This window comes from Phalacrocorax aristotelis, chromosome 9 (assembly GCF_949628215.1).
Source record: "Phalacrocorax aristotelis chromosome 9, bGulAri2.1, whole genome shotgun sequence".
Classification (NCBI taxonomy): domain Eukaryota; kingdom Metazoa; phylum Chordata; class Aves; order Suliformes; family Phalacrocoracidae; genus Phalacrocorax; species Phalacrocorax aristotelis.
This window is the reverse complement of record NC_134284.1, coordinates 28,625,420-28,645,418: the sequence shown is the minus strand read 5'-3', so window position 1 is coordinate 28,645,418 and position 19,999 is coordinate 28,625,420. Positions and strand designations below refer to the sequence as shown.

The 19,999-nt window shown below is 43.0% G+C and overlaps 1 protein-coding gene across 5 annotated transcripts in view; it reads right to left on the bottom strand.

Moving 5' to 3' along the window:
* Window positions 1-3,613: 3,613 nt before the first annotated feature.
* The window catches only part of CEP170B (centrosomal protein 170B), a 60,555-nt gene continuing 44,169 nt past the window's right edge, over window positions 3,614-19,999 (bottom strand). For 2 of the 5 annotated variants that reach the window (XM_075104076.1, XM_075104078.1), the window contains 8 exons: window positions 18,885-19,134; window positions 16,516-16,675; window positions 12,716-12,754; window positions 12,016-12,159; window positions 10,380-10,468; window positions 9,723-9,816; window positions 8,508-8,559; window positions 3,614-7,794 (listed from right to left, as the gene is read on the bottom strand). In XM_075104076.1, coding sequence (XP_074960177.1) covers window positions 7,559-7,794; window positions 8,508-8,559; window positions 9,723-9,816; window positions 10,380-10,468; window positions 12,016-12,159; window positions 12,716-12,754; window positions 16,516-16,675; window positions 18,885-19,134 — 1,064 coding nt within the window. In that variant the 3' untranslated portion in view covers window positions 3,614-7,558. The remainder of the gene's footprint in view (window positions 7,795-8,507; window positions 8,560-9,722; window positions 9,817-10,379; window positions 10,469-12,015; window positions 12,160-12,715; window positions 12,755-16,515; window positions 16,676-18,884; window positions 19,135-19,999) is intronic. The other 3 variants (XM_075104079.1, XM_075104077.1, XM_075104080.1) reach the window with 3 other exon arrangements.

Sequence of the window (19,999 nt, the reverse complement as noted above, 5' to 3'; positions counted from 1 at the left end):
TCCAAATGGCCTCTGGGAAGTGTCCCTGTCCCTCTGCTGAGTTCAGAGGCTGAGCATCCAAACAATCTTTCAGCTAAGTGCCTCATGACTTCAAGTCAGCCTGTGTGCTGCACACGTCCGCAAGCTTAGCAACAAGCTGCCTTGCTCGTTTGTGTGCAGGACTGATAACCCAGCATGAACTACGCCGGCCTAAATCACAGAAGTTCCCGCTGACTTCAGTGAATTCAGGATCGTACCATGCAGGCAGCAGCACATTTTTTGAAGTTCAGGACTTATCGTTAGTTGCTTTAAGATCACCAGCTTATTTCAAACCAGGAGAGGCTGGCTTATATCAGGAGGAATAACAGCTTCCAGAAAATGGAGTTGTACTTCTGCTCCTCCTTGGCAGCTCTCTGTCCCCTTACAGCTCTGATTAATCTCATCGCCCTCCTCCTCTCCAGCTTGCAAAGGCCTGGTTTCCTTCTGCTTATCTGATTTCACATACCAGTCCAACATCAGCTATGCATTTCGGATCTCACTGGCAGCGATGGAACTGTGAGGGTTTAAAGAGAGAAGCGGCTTTGTGGGGAGAATATGGTTTATTTGACCAACTCATGCTACTGGAGGGAGGAAAGAAAAGACGACTGGCAAGTTTCAGGGCAAACAAGCAATCTTTTTTTATTCCTCCTCTTGCCCGTCTCTCAGACAAGGCTGCTTCTACCAGCTGCTGTGGTTGGCTTGCCACCATCCCACACAGAGTAAATACATCTCTCACCGTACAGATGGATGCCACGCTGCGGTTAATGTACTCCCTCTAAAAAGCATGCTCAGGCTCCACTTTGTTAGAAGGGTGCATTAAAAGATATAGTGAAAGATCTTTAATGCCTATGTGGGAGGTTCGCTAAGAAGAAATTCTCGTCTCCAAGAGCTAATAATAGACAAAAAACATTGCTACCACTGCAGAAATTACTACAAAACTACTCTTTCCGTTTCACAAGGACTAGGCAGCTGGGCTCGGAACACCAACAGTCGACGAAAGGATGGGAGGCAGAAACAGCCAAGGTCCTTGCACTTGAAAAGAAAAATGCTCTATTTATACTTTGTGCCAAAAGACTGTATACTCAGATGAGCTGGGGCAGGGGGGAAGGAGTAATTTCAGGTCAAGAATTGGAAAGTGATTCAGCTGACAAGCCTAGAGAAAATTTCAAAGCTAAAAAAATTGTCATTCTTTTGTTTGGAAATATTTTAAAAGTTTTTTTAAATTTCCACTTTTTTAAACATTCAATAAATTCACTAAAATATCTAACCATGGACTAGAAACATTTAACTTAATATACTTGACGTTTATTTAGAATCATTTTGTTCAACATAAAATTAAATGCTTGTCAGGTGCATTTTGTTTAGAGAAATATTTCAGTTGAAAAAAATCAGTGATTTGCATAGCTCAAGTGATTGCAGAGGGTCCTGTGCTGTCTCAGTCTTGCCACTCCTCTTGTGTGGCACTCACCCTCCGGTTGCACCTAGGAAACATGACCTACAAGTCTTAGGAAAAGCTTCAGTATGTGCTCTCTGCCTTGCACGTATCTGCCTTTGTATTATAAAAACTATACTCCTTTTTGATTTGCAAAGTACCTGGCAACGCAGGAAACCACCAGCCGATGTGACCACTCTCCTTACATCCTCCTGAAGATAAAGAACATTTTTCTTGCTTACACAAAGGTGGCTTTGCCCTGGGTGAAGATACGTTACGGGCTGCATTATAACCCGTCCCCTTCAAGCCTGCCTAGCTATCAGCAGCTAGGAGGGAGATCCATTCCCTGGGAGAAAGAATGACCTGCCCTCTATAGTTACTGCTACACTGCAGCCACGGGTCCTCTTGCCTAACCTGCATTTCACCTGCGCCTCCGGATCATTCCTTGTCTGCACAGCGTCCCCAGGCGCCAGGTGGATGCCACGTTTTGGGGTAGTGTTTTTTTTCCTTCCTATCATTCCTGTGAGTTGGATGTTGACAGAAGGAGAAGCTTTACTGCTGAACAAGCCTTTTCTGGCACTAATTCTTTTGACAAGTACAGTATTTTCAGTAATTTCTGTTCAGAGAAGGAAAAAGAGCTTAAGGTGGGTAGAGTCCTGGTGAGTACTATTTTCTTATGTTCATTTTCCTTGGCTTCCATTGCTTAGCCCATGTAATTCAGAGACCTAAGAAGTCAATGCATTAAAATAAAACACTTTTTCCAGATAACCGCATCAAGCATTCTCCTGGGCGCAGCTGCTCCAATATCTGCAAGGCGGCATCCAAATGGCTGTGCCCGCCCCGAGGAGAGCAACAGAGCCCACAGCCAAACCACCCACTGTTGCCCCACGCCAACCCCATCCCACGAGGATGCTGAAGAGCCAGGCAGGACAGCAGCTGAACACTCAGCAGGAAGATACGTAGAAGAGATCATTACTTTTGCCCTCTATCCTTTTTTAAGTTCTGCCAGATAGCAGCTTCCATTACATTGCAAATAGTTTTAGCCACAGTTCCACTACCTCTTACGTTTATGCAGTCAGACTGTTAAAATTAATGAAGTGGATGCACTATTGATTTCAAAAGGGCACTTTGCACAGCGTCGCAACTCAAATACCACCCAGTACTGCTGGGGAAGCCTGTCGAGAGGCAATATAGTTAGCGTGTAACCCAGCCCCATATTTTAGGGAACACAGAAAGCCTTCTCTGCAGACAGAGTGTACACAAACTAGGTTTAAAAAAGGTTTTTAAAAGAGGCAGTATTTTTTTAAACATGTTTTTTAAACACAGCCTCCCAAAAGGGTCTGATGTTCAAGTATATATTGCAAAGATCACCAGGGGATGGGAAGTCTCCCACTGATCCTGGTTAGGTACCAATAGTATTTTCCACCCCTCCCTTTGTCTGCATATTTCAGTTATTGTTGGCAAATAATGCAATGTTTTTATCAGCCAAACATGTTCTACCTCCAACAGAAGCTGTGCTGATGCAGAGGATGTGGAGCCAAAGGCCCACATGGCAGCGAGCAGGGTGGGGGAGGCTGCAGGCACCTGAAGGCTGTGCAGAGGGGAAGGAGGAATTAACATTTCTTCAAAAGTGCCAGGAAGGATGCAACGGTCAGACAGAACTGCAGGAGGGAAGGAGGACACCAATGGAGTGATAGGAAAAATCAAAATAATTTCATAGACACATAAACATGTGTGTGTAGATATATATGAGAGCAAAAGAGCAAGTATAATAATGTTTTCCTTTAATTACATACCTGCTGGGGAATGATCATACCCACACTGGATTTAACTACCATTTTTAATCATGGCAACAAAATAAAACAGTACTAAAAATTAAATCAAGTATCACCATACTGCACTCACAAGTGAGACCACCCTTAGGTGATGGGGACTTCAATCCTCTTAACTACAGGAGCAGGGGAAAGGGGACTCCTGTACTGTTGGAGAGGGATCAGCCCCAGCCAGAGGTTTCACAGGGACCGATCCAGTTGCACTGTGAGCCTTCAGTCGCCGACAATCCTTTCATTACACTGTACTTAACACCAATGGAAACAGCCAGTTGAAAAATTTAGACAACCAAACACATACTCCCCCCGAAAATTAAACACACAAAATCCAGAATCATTGTCACATGATAAAAGAATGATTTATTAGAGCAACTTTATGATAAAATTATATAAAATAACAATTTGTTTTTTTAAAGACATCCACAATATGACCTTGAAACAAAATGTACAGATACTGCCTATAATCCAAACAAAAATAAATTACCATTGAAAAAAAAACAACAGCGGAAAAAAAATCAGGGCAGGAGAAACAAATCAAAATTATACACAGCATTTCAAGAGGGTGTGGAAAAGAGAAAGTCATTAATCGATTCAAGTTATACGAACGTGTTTCAGCTTTACTCTCAGACAGCTCAGCTTGCATTTGTGTTGCATGCAAATGGAATGATCCAGTGAACAGTTCAGAACAGCAGAATCAGCAGCATAACAACAGCAGAGAGTGAAATAGGCACAATTCAGCACGGGGCACATTGAAAGTGAACAGGTAGTTCTGCCTGGTCTTTGCAAAAGTTATACACGTTTACTGAACTTCAAAAATAGCTAGTGTGTTCTGCAAAACAAGAAAAAGCTAGTAGAATCTTGCACTTAAATACCTTCCACTTCTTTTTTTGTCTCCTCATTTTTTCATTAGGCTGTATGTAAACATTCCACTAGTTGTACCTTTACTAAAATAATTCAAGATGATGCAGACGTTCTTTTCTCCTGGATCATGACCACAACGTGACATCACCGTAGATGCGTTTAGGTCCTCACTCACAAAGCCCATACACATTCTCACAGGAATTTACATTCACACCATCAGAACAGGCTAACGGGTTTTTACATTTGAAAGCGTCAAACTGAGAACGTGATTTTCAAGTATAGCAGAAGAGCTGAGGGCTGGGATTTTGAAAGGTGCTCACAGCATCGGGCACCCAAAGCATATGGAAACCCAGAAGGACCTGGGCACTTGCTTCCCTACGACTTCGAAAATACAGATACAAAATGCATGAAAGCAGTATGGTATGAGAGTGACCCGCAGGTCAGCGTCACCCCTACCAAGCCAATGCAAGGCCCACCCGTAGCTCACGGAAGCCAATGGATACCTTACGTGCTGATCCTGGGCCACCCCAGTATGCTGCTACACATCTGTTACGGTCATGCTGGAGTCACACAGAGGCATGTTTTCACGGCTGCATACAGTACTGCTTGTCAGAATGAACAATGAACGAAGGAGCACGGGTCAGGTAGCTAGCTCTTTGGCTTATCTGGAGCAGACAAGTGCAAATGGGGTGTACTTCAGAAGCAGTGAATATAAGAAAAAGTATGTTGCATTTCATCATTGACTAGCAAAAGCATTTTAAATGCAAAGATCCAAGGATGAATGTTGTGCCAGGACACAGAAGCATTTTATAGTTTGGCTGAGTCACAAATAAAACGAATCAAGCTGTGCGTCCTCCCCCTCTTCACACACACATTCCCAAATTATATACAGACACTGATCGTTGCGTCCTTATTAGTCACTTGAAGAGGTACCATATTTTGCGGGTTGATTTAATTGATGTAAGATGTCTGTGGGCTCTCTCTCAAGTTCAGAACAGTGCAACCAAGGAAGAAAATCCATCCCTGATGTGTTCATGAATGAAAGAAGAATCAAGCAATTTTCAAGTGAAAGTAAGCAGAAGTCTCATCAAGGACACGCTGTGGAAAAACAAAATCCACTAGAGAATAGCCATGAAGATGTGGAAGCATGGGTAACACATAAAAGTCAGATGTCTGAGTAATTCACGTGTCTCTACAGCAAAACTGAAACTAACAGCAACACCTTATCTGTGAAGGTCCTTCAACTCCTAGTGAGTTGGGGTAGCACCTGTTTGGTTCAAACCCTGATCAATAAGGGCTTGAAAAATTGTGTCTCGTATGTCAGGAATGACACCAACACTTATGATATTCATCAAGGTCACAGTCAGGTATTTCAAGAAAAGACAAATCAGAATAAACGACTGAATGGACACATTCAGATAGTGCATATATTACAGGCAGAACATCACGGGCAAGTTCTTTTTTTTATTCTGCATTCATCTATGTGAAATCCAGCAGATTTTTTTCATGGAAGAGCTTCTCCACACAAGCAGATGAGTCTTATAACCTACTGGAAATCTTGGAAGGATATTTGCATCTATTGTTTACCAGCCAGCATCTTGCACACTCAAAAGAAACTAATGGCCTGTTGGCACACTCCCATTTTGGGACCGATCCTGTTTCTGCTGAAATTGATAGAAAGCTCCCACAGGCTTCACCAGGAAAGCAATCACAGTCTTCACTAGTAAGATTAAACACTTTGTGAGCATCCCTATTTATTTAAATTACTTTAACAGGTTCCCATTGTTACAACATTCTAGCAGAAAAGCTCAAGTAACTACCGAAGCTAACTAAGGAATCCACCACCCACCCCAAAATATAAATTCAGCACACAAGAAGCAGTCAAGCTTGGGAAACCATTGTCACTGGTTAAACTACACACTGTATGAGGGCAAAGTGGAACTCATCTGCTCACCTTTCCCACTAACCATATCCTCCACAGCTACAAAAGTATTTCTTTACCTGATTACTTTTTTTTTGACCAGCAAAAATGAAAAAGGAATCGATACAAGACAGAAAAAACTGGGAGCAAACACATCTGGAAGAGGTCCCCTCAAAACCCAAACTTTTGTTCTTAAAGCAACAAGGAATTGCTTAGTGTTTTGCAGTTTAACTAAAAGACAGAATACAGAAACCCAACTTTTTTTAAACAAGGAATTGCTCAGTGCAACTGCACATAATCCTCAGTGTTTCTAGGATTATAACAGACCAAAAATAAAAATCCAGACAAAAATCCCCAATGTACCAAGTGTCTGACACTCTGGGATAGTTTCTGAAGAATACCACAGAAGGGTGGTCTTCAAGCACTTCTGCATTGAAAAAGAAATTCATAACAGAACTAGCCGTAAAGGTGGAGCTACATTTAAGCCATTATTTTCTCCAGTGCTGTCAAGTGAACACCAACTCACAGCAACTGTGCAATTATGTTTATTACATGAGCCATTGGAACAGATGTTTTTCTTAGCAATTAGCTGATCACAAACATCTTAGTCTTTGGCCCAGCCAAGAGCATTTGTAGCTCATTGTAAAAAGATTGTATATTTAGAAAAACAAACAAACAAAACCCCATGCAGCTTAAAGACAGCATTTGTACCAAAATCGTGAAAATTTGGCAAGCTAAACTGTAAAATCTGACCTTTTGTACCTACCCCAAACTTTGGGCCTGAAACATCATCAAAAATAGCAACTGTATTAGTAGTCTTTACATTCATACCATTATTAATTTTACACTTTCCCACGAGAAGAACAAAGGATTTATAGGGTCTTATTTTGGTTTCTGGACTGAAAATAAGACGATGCACAACTTCAGTGCGGTCACCTTTTTATGACCACTGAAAAGGACTTCCTACACAACGGTACTAAGAGTTTCTCCTAGAAACCCACAATATTGCACAATCATTTCTATTGGATTTGCACATTGATTCCAACAGAGTTGTAATGCTTCACTTCTATAATTAAAAATAAAACCCCAAACAAAACCAAAACGAAGATAGTACAAAAAAAACAGGTGGTGTTTTAAATTGCGCCTCATTGCAACTGAATAATTATAAACAGGCCAATGCAAGAACACTTTAGCTTCGGCAGTACTGAATGGAGCGTATGCAGAGCCTGTTTTCTTATGGCACGCTGGAAGAATAAGTGAGTAATTTTCTAAAAATCAGTTTGCCTCTATGCTGAATATGTGCTGCTCCACAGTGCTAGTCTTGTTTAAAAGGCATACACAGACTTTCCATTCACCCTCACAGCATAGATTGGGGTCTTTTTTGTGCAACGTGTTAGCAATCTAAACAACTGCTCCACACAAGCTGTCCACAAACCGCTCATACACAATACTAATGCGACAGTAGATTACAATAAGATAGCAATACAAAATATTGTATCAGATCACATATTTCTCTCCATCTGGAATGAAATTTGAATCTTGTAAGGTAGAAGACCCACAGTTCGATTTCTGTGTGTAGTTTCTCGTCTGTGCTGGGGACAGAGTCTCCAGTGTGGATCCAGAAGTGTTAGCAGTCCTGACTTTAGTGGCTGTAGATTGTTTTGCAGCAGAAGATGCTTTGTTACTGGCAACTACATCCAAGTTTCCAGTAGGGTCAATGATAGCGTTAATGACTGGGAGGGGAGAAAGAGACATACACAGACCTGTTAGCAGCACTCATCAGAGTTTCTAAAGAGAGGGTTGCTGCCTTCACTTTGAAGAAGAAGCAGAACTGTAGGCAGTACTCGCGTTCATTTTAGTCGCTGTATTTTCTTCATTAATACCTTCAGGCTTAAGCAGCTTTAACAAGAAAAACCTCTCCCATACTGAAGCTACGAGGACATTCAACTTTCTGGTTAAATTGGAAAAGACAAACTACCGCAGCCAAATGGCAAGCTTTCAGGAGGAGCCCAGAATGACACCTCTATGCTTTTATATGTCATTACCAAGCTTCTCGATGATAGAAGAGCTTGTCTTGACTCCCTCCATTGCAGAGAGCTCTATGTACAAAATTCAAGTCCAAAAAGCTTATTGGCTGAAAGAGCTGCTAAATATTATTTCAGCAGAACAGACCTTTGCCAGTTCATCTTATGGGAATATGCTAATTACCACAAACAAAGCATTTCCACAGCAACAGCTTCCACATTGCAAAAGTCAACAATTTTCTTAAAAATTGGCAGCACAAGACAAATCTACTGTTCATTCCATATGCACTCAGAGAGTACTACGCTAACAAACTAAATTCCACATTCTCTCCCAGCTTTCACTGGCAAATCAAGTCACATTATTTTATTTTGTGCAACTTACTGGCATTTAAGAGACAAAAAGAACATTCTACATCACCAACCTTCAAGCTGTTTTTGAACTCTCCTGAGCTCCTTCAGTATAGAACTGATTTCCTAGAAACAAAAGCATCAGAATGGAAAATTAAGCAACAAAGTACTCAGCTGACACAGGAATCCAGTCTTACACCTTCTGCCTTATCTGACGACTTTTTAGTAGGGCCTGTTTCAATAGGACAAGGGGTAATGGTTTTAAAGTAAAAGAAGGTAGATTCAGACTAGATATAAGGAAGAAATTGTTTACCATGAGGGTGGTGAACCACAAACGGGTTGCCCAGAGAGTTTGTAGATGTCCCATCCCTGGGAACATCCAAGGCCAGGTTGGACAGGGCTCTGAGCAACCTGATCTAGTTGGGGATGTCCCTGCTCATGGCAGGGGGGCTGGACTAGATGACCTTTAAGGGTCCCTTCCAACCCAAACCATTCTATGATTCTATGATCTGTATCTAGGTGCATCTGGTCAGTGCACAGAGACCTCTTCTCTGCATCATTTCACCAAGTGCTACTATACCACCCAGCTCACAGCCACAGTGGATTTTAGATTTGAAATGCTGACCGGATTAACTGTACAAAGGCTCCTCCATACCCTCCTTAATACCAAATGCACAAAGATATTTGAAAACTCAACTCCTGGACCATGCAAAGCAATTGGCCACATATATACTGCCGTGACACTGAACTATGCAGGTCCTGCACAGTTATACGCACACTTAGCATTAACCGTATTTGTTGGGTCCATTATTGCATTTAAATCCCTCCTGGCAGTCCCCATAAATGACAATCAGAGGTCATGAGAGCACAAACACCACCCTAGGGCTGAAGCTTTTTTTATTGCCCTGTTATCAAACTGTTAGAGGTGAAGAAAACAAACATTCAAGAGAAACACCTGCCTACAACTGAAGCTGTGGCAACCACATGTAGGTGATGTTTTAGCAGATGTTTAAATGAGGCCTAATGACCCTGAACTTGAACATCCGCTAAGGGACCGGGACTTTGAAGATGAATCACAAAGGGAGAGGGAAAGAGTTTAGTGAAACACAACAGCTGGAGGAACGCACTGTCACACTTCAAACAGCAACAAAACCCAGCAGTTCAACAAATGCAAATGGAATAGAAATTTCAGAAATTGATTTGAGAAGGGCCAGCACTTGTTATTTTGTTTTCTTACAAAGCTTTCATGGACACAAGCCTTTGGTATTGACTTGTTCACATGGTTTTACCTTGTTTGATGTCTTCAGAATTGGCACTTCATTTTCTGAATTAATTTTGGCCTCCATCTCCTCCCATGTCCTTTCCGAGTTTTGAAATAGAATCCTGCAGCACAAAAAGTGGAGCAGGTCTTAAAATTGCGATCCAAAAGCTACTTGTTTAAAAGACTTAATTATCACAAGATGTTGCAACAAAGGAGATTAGCAGATTAGCAACTGGACAAAGCGCCTTTCAGCTGATTTAGGAACAATCCAAAGCCCTTCCCTAACTGATGTCTTCTAGAGCAACAACAGGCTTTGAAGAACTTTCACAAGCCTTGGTGACCTGCAGGCTTTCTGAGAGCCTGGGGACACGGAAGGAAGGAGGAGACAATCCACCAACAGGAACACATTTTCTGCTAACTCTTTGCACATGCAGCATTTTAAAGTTAAGGCATCAACAGGCGTTACAAATCCAGCACTAAAATTCAAAGGCCAAACATATGAGGAAAAAAGATGGCAAATAATCACATTACCCCTTGTTCACTACACACAGCTTTCTACATCTAGATTCCCTGCACCTTGATAACAAGACTTTCCAAGACAACAATGAATTGTCTTCCACAAGTAGCAAGCCAACAAACTAGGCAGCAAGTCAACATTTCAGGCCACAGCTAAAAAGTTACTTACTTCATTTTTTCAGCTAGGTTTTCTGTATTTTCACGGATTGTATGTGATAACTGGGACACCGGGTTCAACATCAGATTGTCAAAGATTACCTAAAATATAAGGGAAAATCAGAGAACTTTCAGCAGAAGTGGCATATTACAAAACTGAAAATTTTTACAGTAAATGATCTCCACTGAAACATCTTCATTTATGGGGATGATATTTGAAGTTCAAGCAATGGAGATTAAGATGACATGCAGCTTTGTTGCAGCACTTCAGTAAAAAGATTAATACTAACTTGTTCAGATTTTTTTCCCTTGAGGAGTGTACAAAGAGACAGCTGTCAGCAGGAAGGTAATTAAGCATTTCTGAAAGAAAAAACTTTGGACTTTCCAAGCCTCACAGACACCTCCCCGCCCCAAAGAAAACCCAAAAGCCAGATCACAATGCAAGCAGTCCCGCAAGCAGCCTCACTGAAGCCATCTAATGGGATTTATATGACTTCAAGCCACACTCACAGCCAAGTAATCCCACCATGTTACATTCTGATTTATTAAAAACAGCATCAAAAATCCACCAAACCCCAAATATTCAAGTCCTGTGGTTCAAAAGAACCCCCAGGCTTCTGCCAGGAAAGCCCACATCAACTGGGGGCACTCTGAACCTGCATCTTTTATTCAGCCTTGGCACATCTCTACAGGGGAGTGAGGGATTGCTTCAAGTCAGTCTCAGGATAGGATCAGTACCATCAGCCTGTTTGAGTCACACTCCCCCTCCAGAGCTGCAGAGTGACTCTGCTGGAGCCCAGCTCTCCCGATCTCCCCTCCTGCTTGCACTGCCTCCCCAGAGCCCCTGCTCCAGCTCTTCCTTCTCAACTGGAGCTAGCAGGCCAAAAGCAAGCAGAAGCAACAGCAGAGCTTTGCATCAGCAGCCCGCTCCTCTGCTCCCCATCCCCATCACCCCATTACAGCCCTCACTCCAACACCATCTCCAGCCTCAAGTTTCAGGCCACGCTTCCTCACCCTTTAGCACCATCCCAGTGATTTCCAGGTTATCCTGCTCTCTCACCCCAGAAGAATTTTATCAAATTACACATGTTGGAGGGAACAAGGCAGAACAAGTAGCTTGCTGTCTGCACAGCATGGCACAGCAAGCCTGCTGCAGAAACTCCTCACAAGGTCCAGATCCTACTATTGCTGCTCCATGGGCAGCTCTGACCAGCATGCCCAGTGCAGAAAAATAAGGTGCCTGTATAGATTACAAACAACTGTTTTCATGCCATGATTTCTTGCCATTAAACTATTGGTGCTGCAGATTTCAAAGGTGAGATTATTGTGTTTTTCTTTAGAAGAGCAGCAAAATAGCCTAGGTGGGCTCTGACACTGAATGCCTCCTCACAAACAACAAGTGAGCAAGCCTCAGTTTTTAATGGAGTTTCACACAAGACAGGAAACTTCCAGTCAGTATTGGCAAGAAGGGTGATTCTGTTCCTCTTTTTTTCTTTTTTAAACACTGTTTCTATACCTGCAAGTCAGGGCTCCTAAGAAGTGCTTTTTTTTTTTTTTTAGTAGCCTCCTTTGGCAGATTAGAAAGAGTAGATATACATACTGCAGCTTAAAGCAATGTCACATACAAAATAAAGAAAAAAGTGGCCTGCCTCCTCACGGTTTCTTGTCCTTGTTTTTCTTGAGGGATCCTCTTCTCTATTATCGTTCATATTTTGGTCAAAATCCTTCAGTTCCACTGATCCCGGAGGCACTTTCTGGTAGTTCAGACTTGCTTCTGGAATGTGCTGCACCAACTTGGAAATAATGAGTCATTAAAAATTAGTAGGGAAGGAGGCACACAGGCACTCACTGCAGGTATTGCAGATTTTCAGGCAAGCCCCAGGGGAACACTGATTCATTTAAGTCTTGTTCAGACAGGTATGGGTTCCTAAGCAAATTACTAGACCCCAATCCTGCAAGCATCTACCCACTGGAGTCATCCTGAGAAACTCAGGGAGGGCCGTTCCACTTTATAACTTTGAGACTTGAGCATGTAGCTGAAAAGTATATCTTTGCCTTTTCTGAATTTAGGCTAAAACTCAAAAAGGCCATGTTTTCCTGTATCTTATGTTTTAATATACCAATGCAACATTAATCAGAATTAATCTAAATTAATCAGAAACCATTCAGTAACACATGGAAGAGATGAAAAAGCAATACAAAACCACTGATAATGCAAATTAACAGGAAGAACAGAAAAGGCAAGACACCTACTCCTGTTTGGTTGACTCACAGACAAACAGTCTAAAAAAGGGGGAGGAAAATAACAGTGACAAGACAGATACAAAAATAATGGGATGGAAAGTGCACCTGAGATGGATATGCCAGCCGAAAAGATCTACGAGCAATCTGTGTTAAAATAGAAACAAAGAGATCAATGCTAGTGAATGACTGTGACAGCAAGTATCAAAGAGAACATGTGGTTTGGTTTGGGGTTATTTTGGGCTGACATTCCCAAAAGCGTATTCCTGAGGACCAGCACTCAATGCCCCACCCCCCACATGCACTGAAGCCCATGGCAGTCCTGGGCACCAACCAGTTCTGCAGAGGTGGTCTCAGGCAGCTCCCCAGTTACTTCAAAACAGACTGTATTGAGTGAAATCCAGCAGCCTTCTGAGCACAGAGGATGGGCTAAACATGCAGCCCAGGAGGCTCTTTGTTGGCAAAGCACACAGCTCTTGCAAGGAAACCATGTGCCATCCAAGATCCAGGCTCCCCATGCTCTATGCAATAGCACTTGGGTTACACACAGGCAGAAGGTATGAGGTATTATGGTACAGGGGCACAACAGCCAAAAAGTTTAATTAATAAGCTTCCCTTTCGGAGCATCTTTCTGTGAAGTGCAGGAACAGTAAGTTAGGCTGCTTGCAGTAGTGAAACAGCACCAGAAGGGAAAGAGGTATTCCTACAGTCCAGCAGTTCTCTGCACAGCCTAAGGAGAGTACCTGCTCCTACCCCCCCACCCCACCCCCCCCGAGGTTTTAATATGTGACCTGGTCTGTTCTCATGCTTTCTGTTCTGTCACACCCATAAGCATTTCCTCCCATCATTCCAACACTCATAATGAGTACATTAAACAACAACTTAACAAATACAACTGGGCTTTTAAGTTTTTGCTATATCATTATCAACTTTAAAAAAAGATGAACCAAAAGAATTTCACAGAGGGCTAGAATTTTCAGAAGCGGCCAGTGATATGGGATGACACACCTGACTATGCTTTTATCAGCTGAGCTCTCAGTTTGACTGATTTGCTCTGCAGAAAGCTGGGTCCTGTAAAACCTACACACCCACAACCCAAGGCATCCCAAACAATCCGTGGCTTTGGTAAACAGGAATCATGATGGTTTCACCCTTGCTGAACTCTTTTTAGTTTTGTTTTGTTTGGGGTTTGGTTTAGGTTCGTGGTTTTGTGTTTTTTTTTTTTTTTTTTCTTTCTTAATTTGTAGCAGTACTCAACTCAGTATGCCAAGAATCTAGTTATCATAAACTATACAGCTGAGGCTACAAAAAACAAACAAGAACACCCCAAACATGTGCTGGGGAAACTGAAAACCTCCCTGGCAAACATCCTAGCCAACACTGGACCCGAAAGGACAGAACATGAAGAACAAGGTTTAAATCTAAGGCTCCATCTTAACCTTTTAAGAGAACACTCATGACTTTAATGTTTAAGCAAGCTTTGTAATAGAAGTAATTTAAAAAGCAGTTCATCTGAGGCTGAGAAATGCTGTGCCACACACTGGTCCAAAGTGAAGGATTCTGGTACAGCATTAAACCCTCAAAAGTGATTCCAGCATCAGTACTTATTTTTCCTGCATTTTCCCCCACTTCATTAGAATAGGTATAAATATTTAGTAATAGAAAATCAAGAGCTAGCAGAACAGCATACAGCACTGCAAGAGCCAGAGCAGTGTTAAGGGAGTCACACACAAACATATCTTGCTCACATACTTCCTTTCATCAGATGTTTCAGTGTGTTACTATAACTATAGTAGCTATTTCTCATTACTATATCTTTTCCTTGAATAGTTAATACAAAGTTGTTTAATAAACTCTCACAAAATCACAGTTCTTAGCATCACACACACTGATCTTCAGGTATTTCCTAGCAAATTCCCTGCATTAAGCCAAAATAATTATTTTAGCACAGATTCAGCAGCACCCAGACTGAGGGAAGCATGTCTGCTGATTCTAGTCCAGTTCCAAAGGCGAGATGTGTGTTTATTAAACCCACACCAGTTTATATTGCTCCCATTCATAACATGGCCCTCAGGATCCTGAACGGTGCATCTTAAGCTATTCAAGATTCAGCCCCACATCTCAGCATTGCCAACAGAAAGTGCTGCTGATTTAACCTGTTCCTGACTATTGCTAACATAAGGCAGCTCCACTGATGCATGGTGGCATTTTGGGTGTAACTCAAGTGGTCTCCCAGCCGCTGGCCTGCTGAAATCATGCTGCTATCCAACCCTATTTGGAGCGAGTCTAGTTAAAAGCCTTTACGGTGGCTTCAACCACCACTGGCTGAATACACCAAAGGTTATGGCTCCTGATCTGTCTTCATAGAATCTTACCGGTGCTTCTTCATTTACACCATTATAAGATCTCAAAAACTGCTCTAGCAGCAGGTACTGCCAGCAGCATTACCTACAGTGCAACACAGACCTATATTTGCTCTCCTCGCTATTGCGAGGGGGCTGACTGGCACATCCCACACAGTGCAAGGCAGCTCTGCACAGCCACATCGCCTGAGCTGGGTCCGAGCAGCCCTGGCTTTGTGATCCTGCCATTCAGCATCACAACCATATGCTTTGTAGCCCACCATTTTGCACAGATTAGAAACACTGTGTTTTGCAGGTGTTCTTCTTTTAGCAGCAAAGGACATCCCCCTGTATGAGCTGACTACGGTAGTACCCTTCAGTGGCACTCAACAAAAAAGCAGGTATGGACAAAAAAGTAGGTATGAGTGTGCTGAGTACCAGTCATTACAAACCCACAGCAAACATTCCATTTGCAAGTCAGGAGTAAGGTAGATTTGTCACCGTAACTGCTCAAAAAAGGTAATACAAAAGGCAGTTTTGCAGGTGTGGCATTTGCATGGAAACAAAACAATAAAACAGTTTAGCTCAGGGCCTGAAGTTGTTGTGAAACATTTGTGCACTGTGGCTCCAAACAGCCTCCGGAAAAAAAAAAACCCTCTCTGAGCAGGCTGCAGTTGCCCCTCAGCAGCTGTCCGTTTAACACCAGCAAAACCACACTTGCCTGCTCTTCCAGGTGTCTCCCTAAACTTATGCTTTGCACCCTCAGTGATGAACACAGCAGGGTCACAGGGCCTCCAGCTACACCCTTGGCAGGGTACCAGGTTTGGTCCTCAGCTTTGAACCCTGCTTAGGTCAGGTCTGCAATTCTCACAATAGTCAAAAACAACAGAGGGCCAAGAGGCCCATCTGAGCAGCAGATAAAGAGAGCTTTGTAATTTTTTTAGCCCACCCTGGTGGTAGACAGGAGGGAATCTGGATTTAAGCAGCAGCAAAGGCAATTTTGCTTTAGCAGCTGGAGCCTCCTGGTGACCTTGCAGCCAAGTTTGAGCTGAGCTGAGTCCCAGCACTGTGGCACTGTTGAGCCAAATTAAGAAATCGCCTCTCTCCTCCCCACTCCAGTGCGGACAAACCAAGTTACACAGTCTGGGAGGAAGCCACAGCTTCACTGAAGAGCTGGAGGACAGCACTTCCCAAGCTAACTGCCTTCCTCTGAAAAAAGGAGGGAGGCTCTGGCTCCCTGGCACAACAGTGCAGCACACACACTCCTTCCTGTTCCTCACATGCAAACTTCAGGGACCAAAGTCCAACTAGAGGCCATGAGATCCTCAGGATATAATAGGACTCCCACCTCTTGCAAGGCTGGCCTTGGCAAAGAGGAGGGCAAAATAAAGAAAACCCTAAACAGACTGCAGTCTGTCTTTCTGGTGGTGTTCTTTAGGAGGACAGGGGATGATGGTTTTCCAATGCTGCAGCAACTGGGGATGTTACCCTGGTCTCCCACCACAACCATGCCCCATGTACTTACTAGCATTCAGAAACAGAGATTTCTGTCATTTGGGACCTTACCTCTTCTCTCGCTGATATGGTGGAAGCAGGAGTGTTGGGCACAGAGCTGAAGGACGTGCTTGGTCCGGTCCCCGACGAACTCTGTGAGTCCCCATCTCCAGCAACATCATGAATTTCTCGAGCAAGGATGGCCACATCCTTCACCAAGGTTTGGCTGAGCCTAAAGCACAAGAGCATCCAGCAGAGCCATTAGGACACATGATACAGCAAGCTTCATATTCATAAAATATAAAAAAAAGCAGCCACAAAAAGTTTGGGAGAACTATAGCCTCTGCAGAGGCTAGGGAAAGAAGGTTTTTTTTGGGGTGCTTTGGCATGGTGCCGAGGATCACTCCGGCAGCACACAAAGTAAATCCACTCCCCTCCTGAACCCAGTTTGAAAGTAGAGGTTTGATAAAAAAAAAAAATTCTAGTGACTACACACTACCAGAAAGTATTGGAGACATTCCATTAAAAAAGCTTTATGTTATTGCTCCCTGACCCATCCACCCTCCTTCCCTCGTTTTGTTTGGGTTGGTTTTTTTTTTTGGTTTTGATTTTGTTTTTAATAGAACACAGTAAATTTTTCTTCTTGGGACTTCTTTGTTTTCCATAAAAAAGCCCATACAAGGGAAAAAGCTTTTTACTTTGTTACTTAAATACTAAAAACTCAAATTCTCTTTCCTTTTTCCTTGTGATTTATAGACTGTAAATCAAAATACGCCTCCACATTCTCTAGAAGAGCTGAGGAATTACCAGGGTAAGCACACCATACCTTAGAGGGATCTGGTTTTCAGAAATCAAGTCTTGAAACTTCAAGCCCCTTGACAGGTGTCCAGCTAACACTCAGCGATTGCAGCACTCAGCTCTACTTGTTCTACATCTCAAAAACATTTTCTAAGTGTCTGAACTGTTGCTAGCAGAGCTTAAAAAAACAAACTCCTTCAGACCAAAAGTAGCTGTTGTCGTAATTCTAAAGAAAAGCTTCTAAGAGAAGAAAAAACAATATTCCAGCCAGCTTTCTTCTGGACACTTTCTTCTTTAATTCAAAAAAACAAGCAAGGTAATAAAACTGTCAGTTCATCAAAACATTTCCTCAGAAAGCAAACGCATAATTGAACTAATAAAAAGCAGTTTGATCGTCCTGCCGAAGGTGCCCCCTATCTGTGCTGGTTTGGATAGAGTTGCCACCGAACACATCCATTACGCGATTCACTTACTGTAAACAAGTGGCATTTTCCCTTTTAACTCTCCCTGACTCCTCTAAACCCCTCCCAGTTAATTTGGGAGTAGCAACGGAAATCAGAACTGCAATTATGAAGCAGACTCTGTGACCGAGCCCTGCAACGTGCAGCGCCAGACAAGTCTGACGCAACCATTTATTTATAGCTGCTGCAACCCGAAGCGCTGCCCTGCGCTCGGAACGCTGCGAGGAGGGAAGCCAGCATCTCCCACGCGCACACTCTCTGCGGTACAGGTAAGGCAGCCTGCTTTGAAGGCTGACACACTCTCTAGCAGCCTGACAGCAATGCTCACACAAGAAAAGCCCTTCTGAAATCAGTCCAGCATGGGACATGGGTGTTGTGGAAATGCTGACCAAAACCAGACAGAAGACGGCTTCCTCAGTCGAAAGTATTTCAAGTATGGCCAGTACAATGGAAGACGAGTATTTCTGGAAAGTTGGCATAACGCAGATGCATATTAGAGACGTCAAGCCTCAAACGCCACTGTTTAAAAAAAGAATCTATTTTGCTTTACTACTGAGGTCCTCTAGGCAACCATCAGACCACCAGTATACAATGGGTCCTGTATCCGGGGACATCAAGCTAAGCAACGATCCATTTATACACAGGGCCCAGACAGATTTTCTTGTTTCGATTCAATTGTGCAAAGCAAAGAGGTTTCTGCCCCGCAGCAACTGCTTAACTGCTCCCTCACCGGCTTCAGGCAAAGCAGCTTCAACAGTTTGCATATTCAGCCTTGCTAATCCATTTGACTTCCCCTGCAGAGAATTAGGACAGTTCACACCAACCCATCCCTGCACACTCAGTGACTTCCAGCAGAAAGTAGAGATAAGCAGGTACAGACAGTTACATCTTTTGACAAACTTAGAGCTACAAGAGGAGCCTGAACAAGAAACAAACCGAGATAGAATGCCCTGCACCATGGCATTTTATAGAGAGAAGGTGCAACCAGCACAGGCCGTAAAGCTTCATGAAAACCTTCCAAGTCCGAACAAGCTTATGTTCAGACATGGAGGAGAAGGAGGCCACACAAACAACAGGAGAGAGTGCTTCTCTTTCTACCTCCACACCTGGGTTTGATTTGAACACCAAGGAAAACTCAATCCATTTTCAACACGTGGGTCAATGCGTAACGCCCCACCTCACCTGGCTATTTCTGCTATCTCTGCTGTTTGCACCATGAAGTTGTAGGGGTCAGGGTGGTCATCAAAATCTTCATCGTCATCCGTTTCTCTGCCGTTGTGCTTCTGCTTGCTCAGCCCAGAGCCACGTATCCTCGGTGTTTGTGTGGCTGTTGAAGTATGGGAGCGTTTGTGTTTAGGGGAGCTGTGATTTGAGCCATACTCTTCCTCCGAAGTAGAAGTGTAATCTGAACCCTGTGGTCTCCGCCTTGATGCTTATAAAAAATGAATTGGTTTCAGACTAAGGAAAGTAGCAAAGAATAACTACAAAAGGGCAAAAAGGTAACACAAAACTAGCCCAAGAGCACAAAGAAAGGAGAGTTTCTGTGCAGATTTTAAGTTAAACCACATTCTCAGAGCTTATTTCAAAGTTGAGCACTTCTGTGGCTCCCATTCACACTACGAATTTGGAGTGGGAAATTCCAATGGAAAAGCAAAATGACTGTGTTAACAACTCCAATGTAGTAAATTATTACCACAGATTTGGCTTTCCCTGCACAGAAGCTCTGTGTATAAGTAGCACACGTTTCAGACTCCTCATAGTCCCACAGAAGTCCTCTTCTAAAAAGAGCCCAATTTTCAAGCCTGCAGACACCTTTCCAATTAGCTGCAAGTACAAGCAAAAGGCGGGTTTTTTGAGTGAATAACAGACTATAGTGCTTGGTGTTATTTGCAAAAGTCCACACCCCCACATTCACCTCCTGCCTCAGAATTCACCATTAATGACACTCTACGAGAAAGAGTGTTCAGAGAAAGAGTGTTCACGCAGGGAGGACCAGCTTCAACCCCTGGAGCCAAATGGAAGCTGCCCACTAATCCCAACCAGTTCTCCAGACCTGTCGACACCCAGGTCCTCCTTGCATGGGAAGCATCGAGGTGCCCTTACTTGAAAACTGGGCTCCCGGTGTTCACTGCCTCACTACACTCTACAGATACCACTTCGTTCCCTTTCATCCTTCCCTGGAGAATCAACACCCATCAATCACAGAACCAGCCATGTTATTTAAAATTACAACACCTAAAAGCTTCACTATGTTACCAAGATCATCATAACGCTGAACCACTGCAAGCAAATTAAGC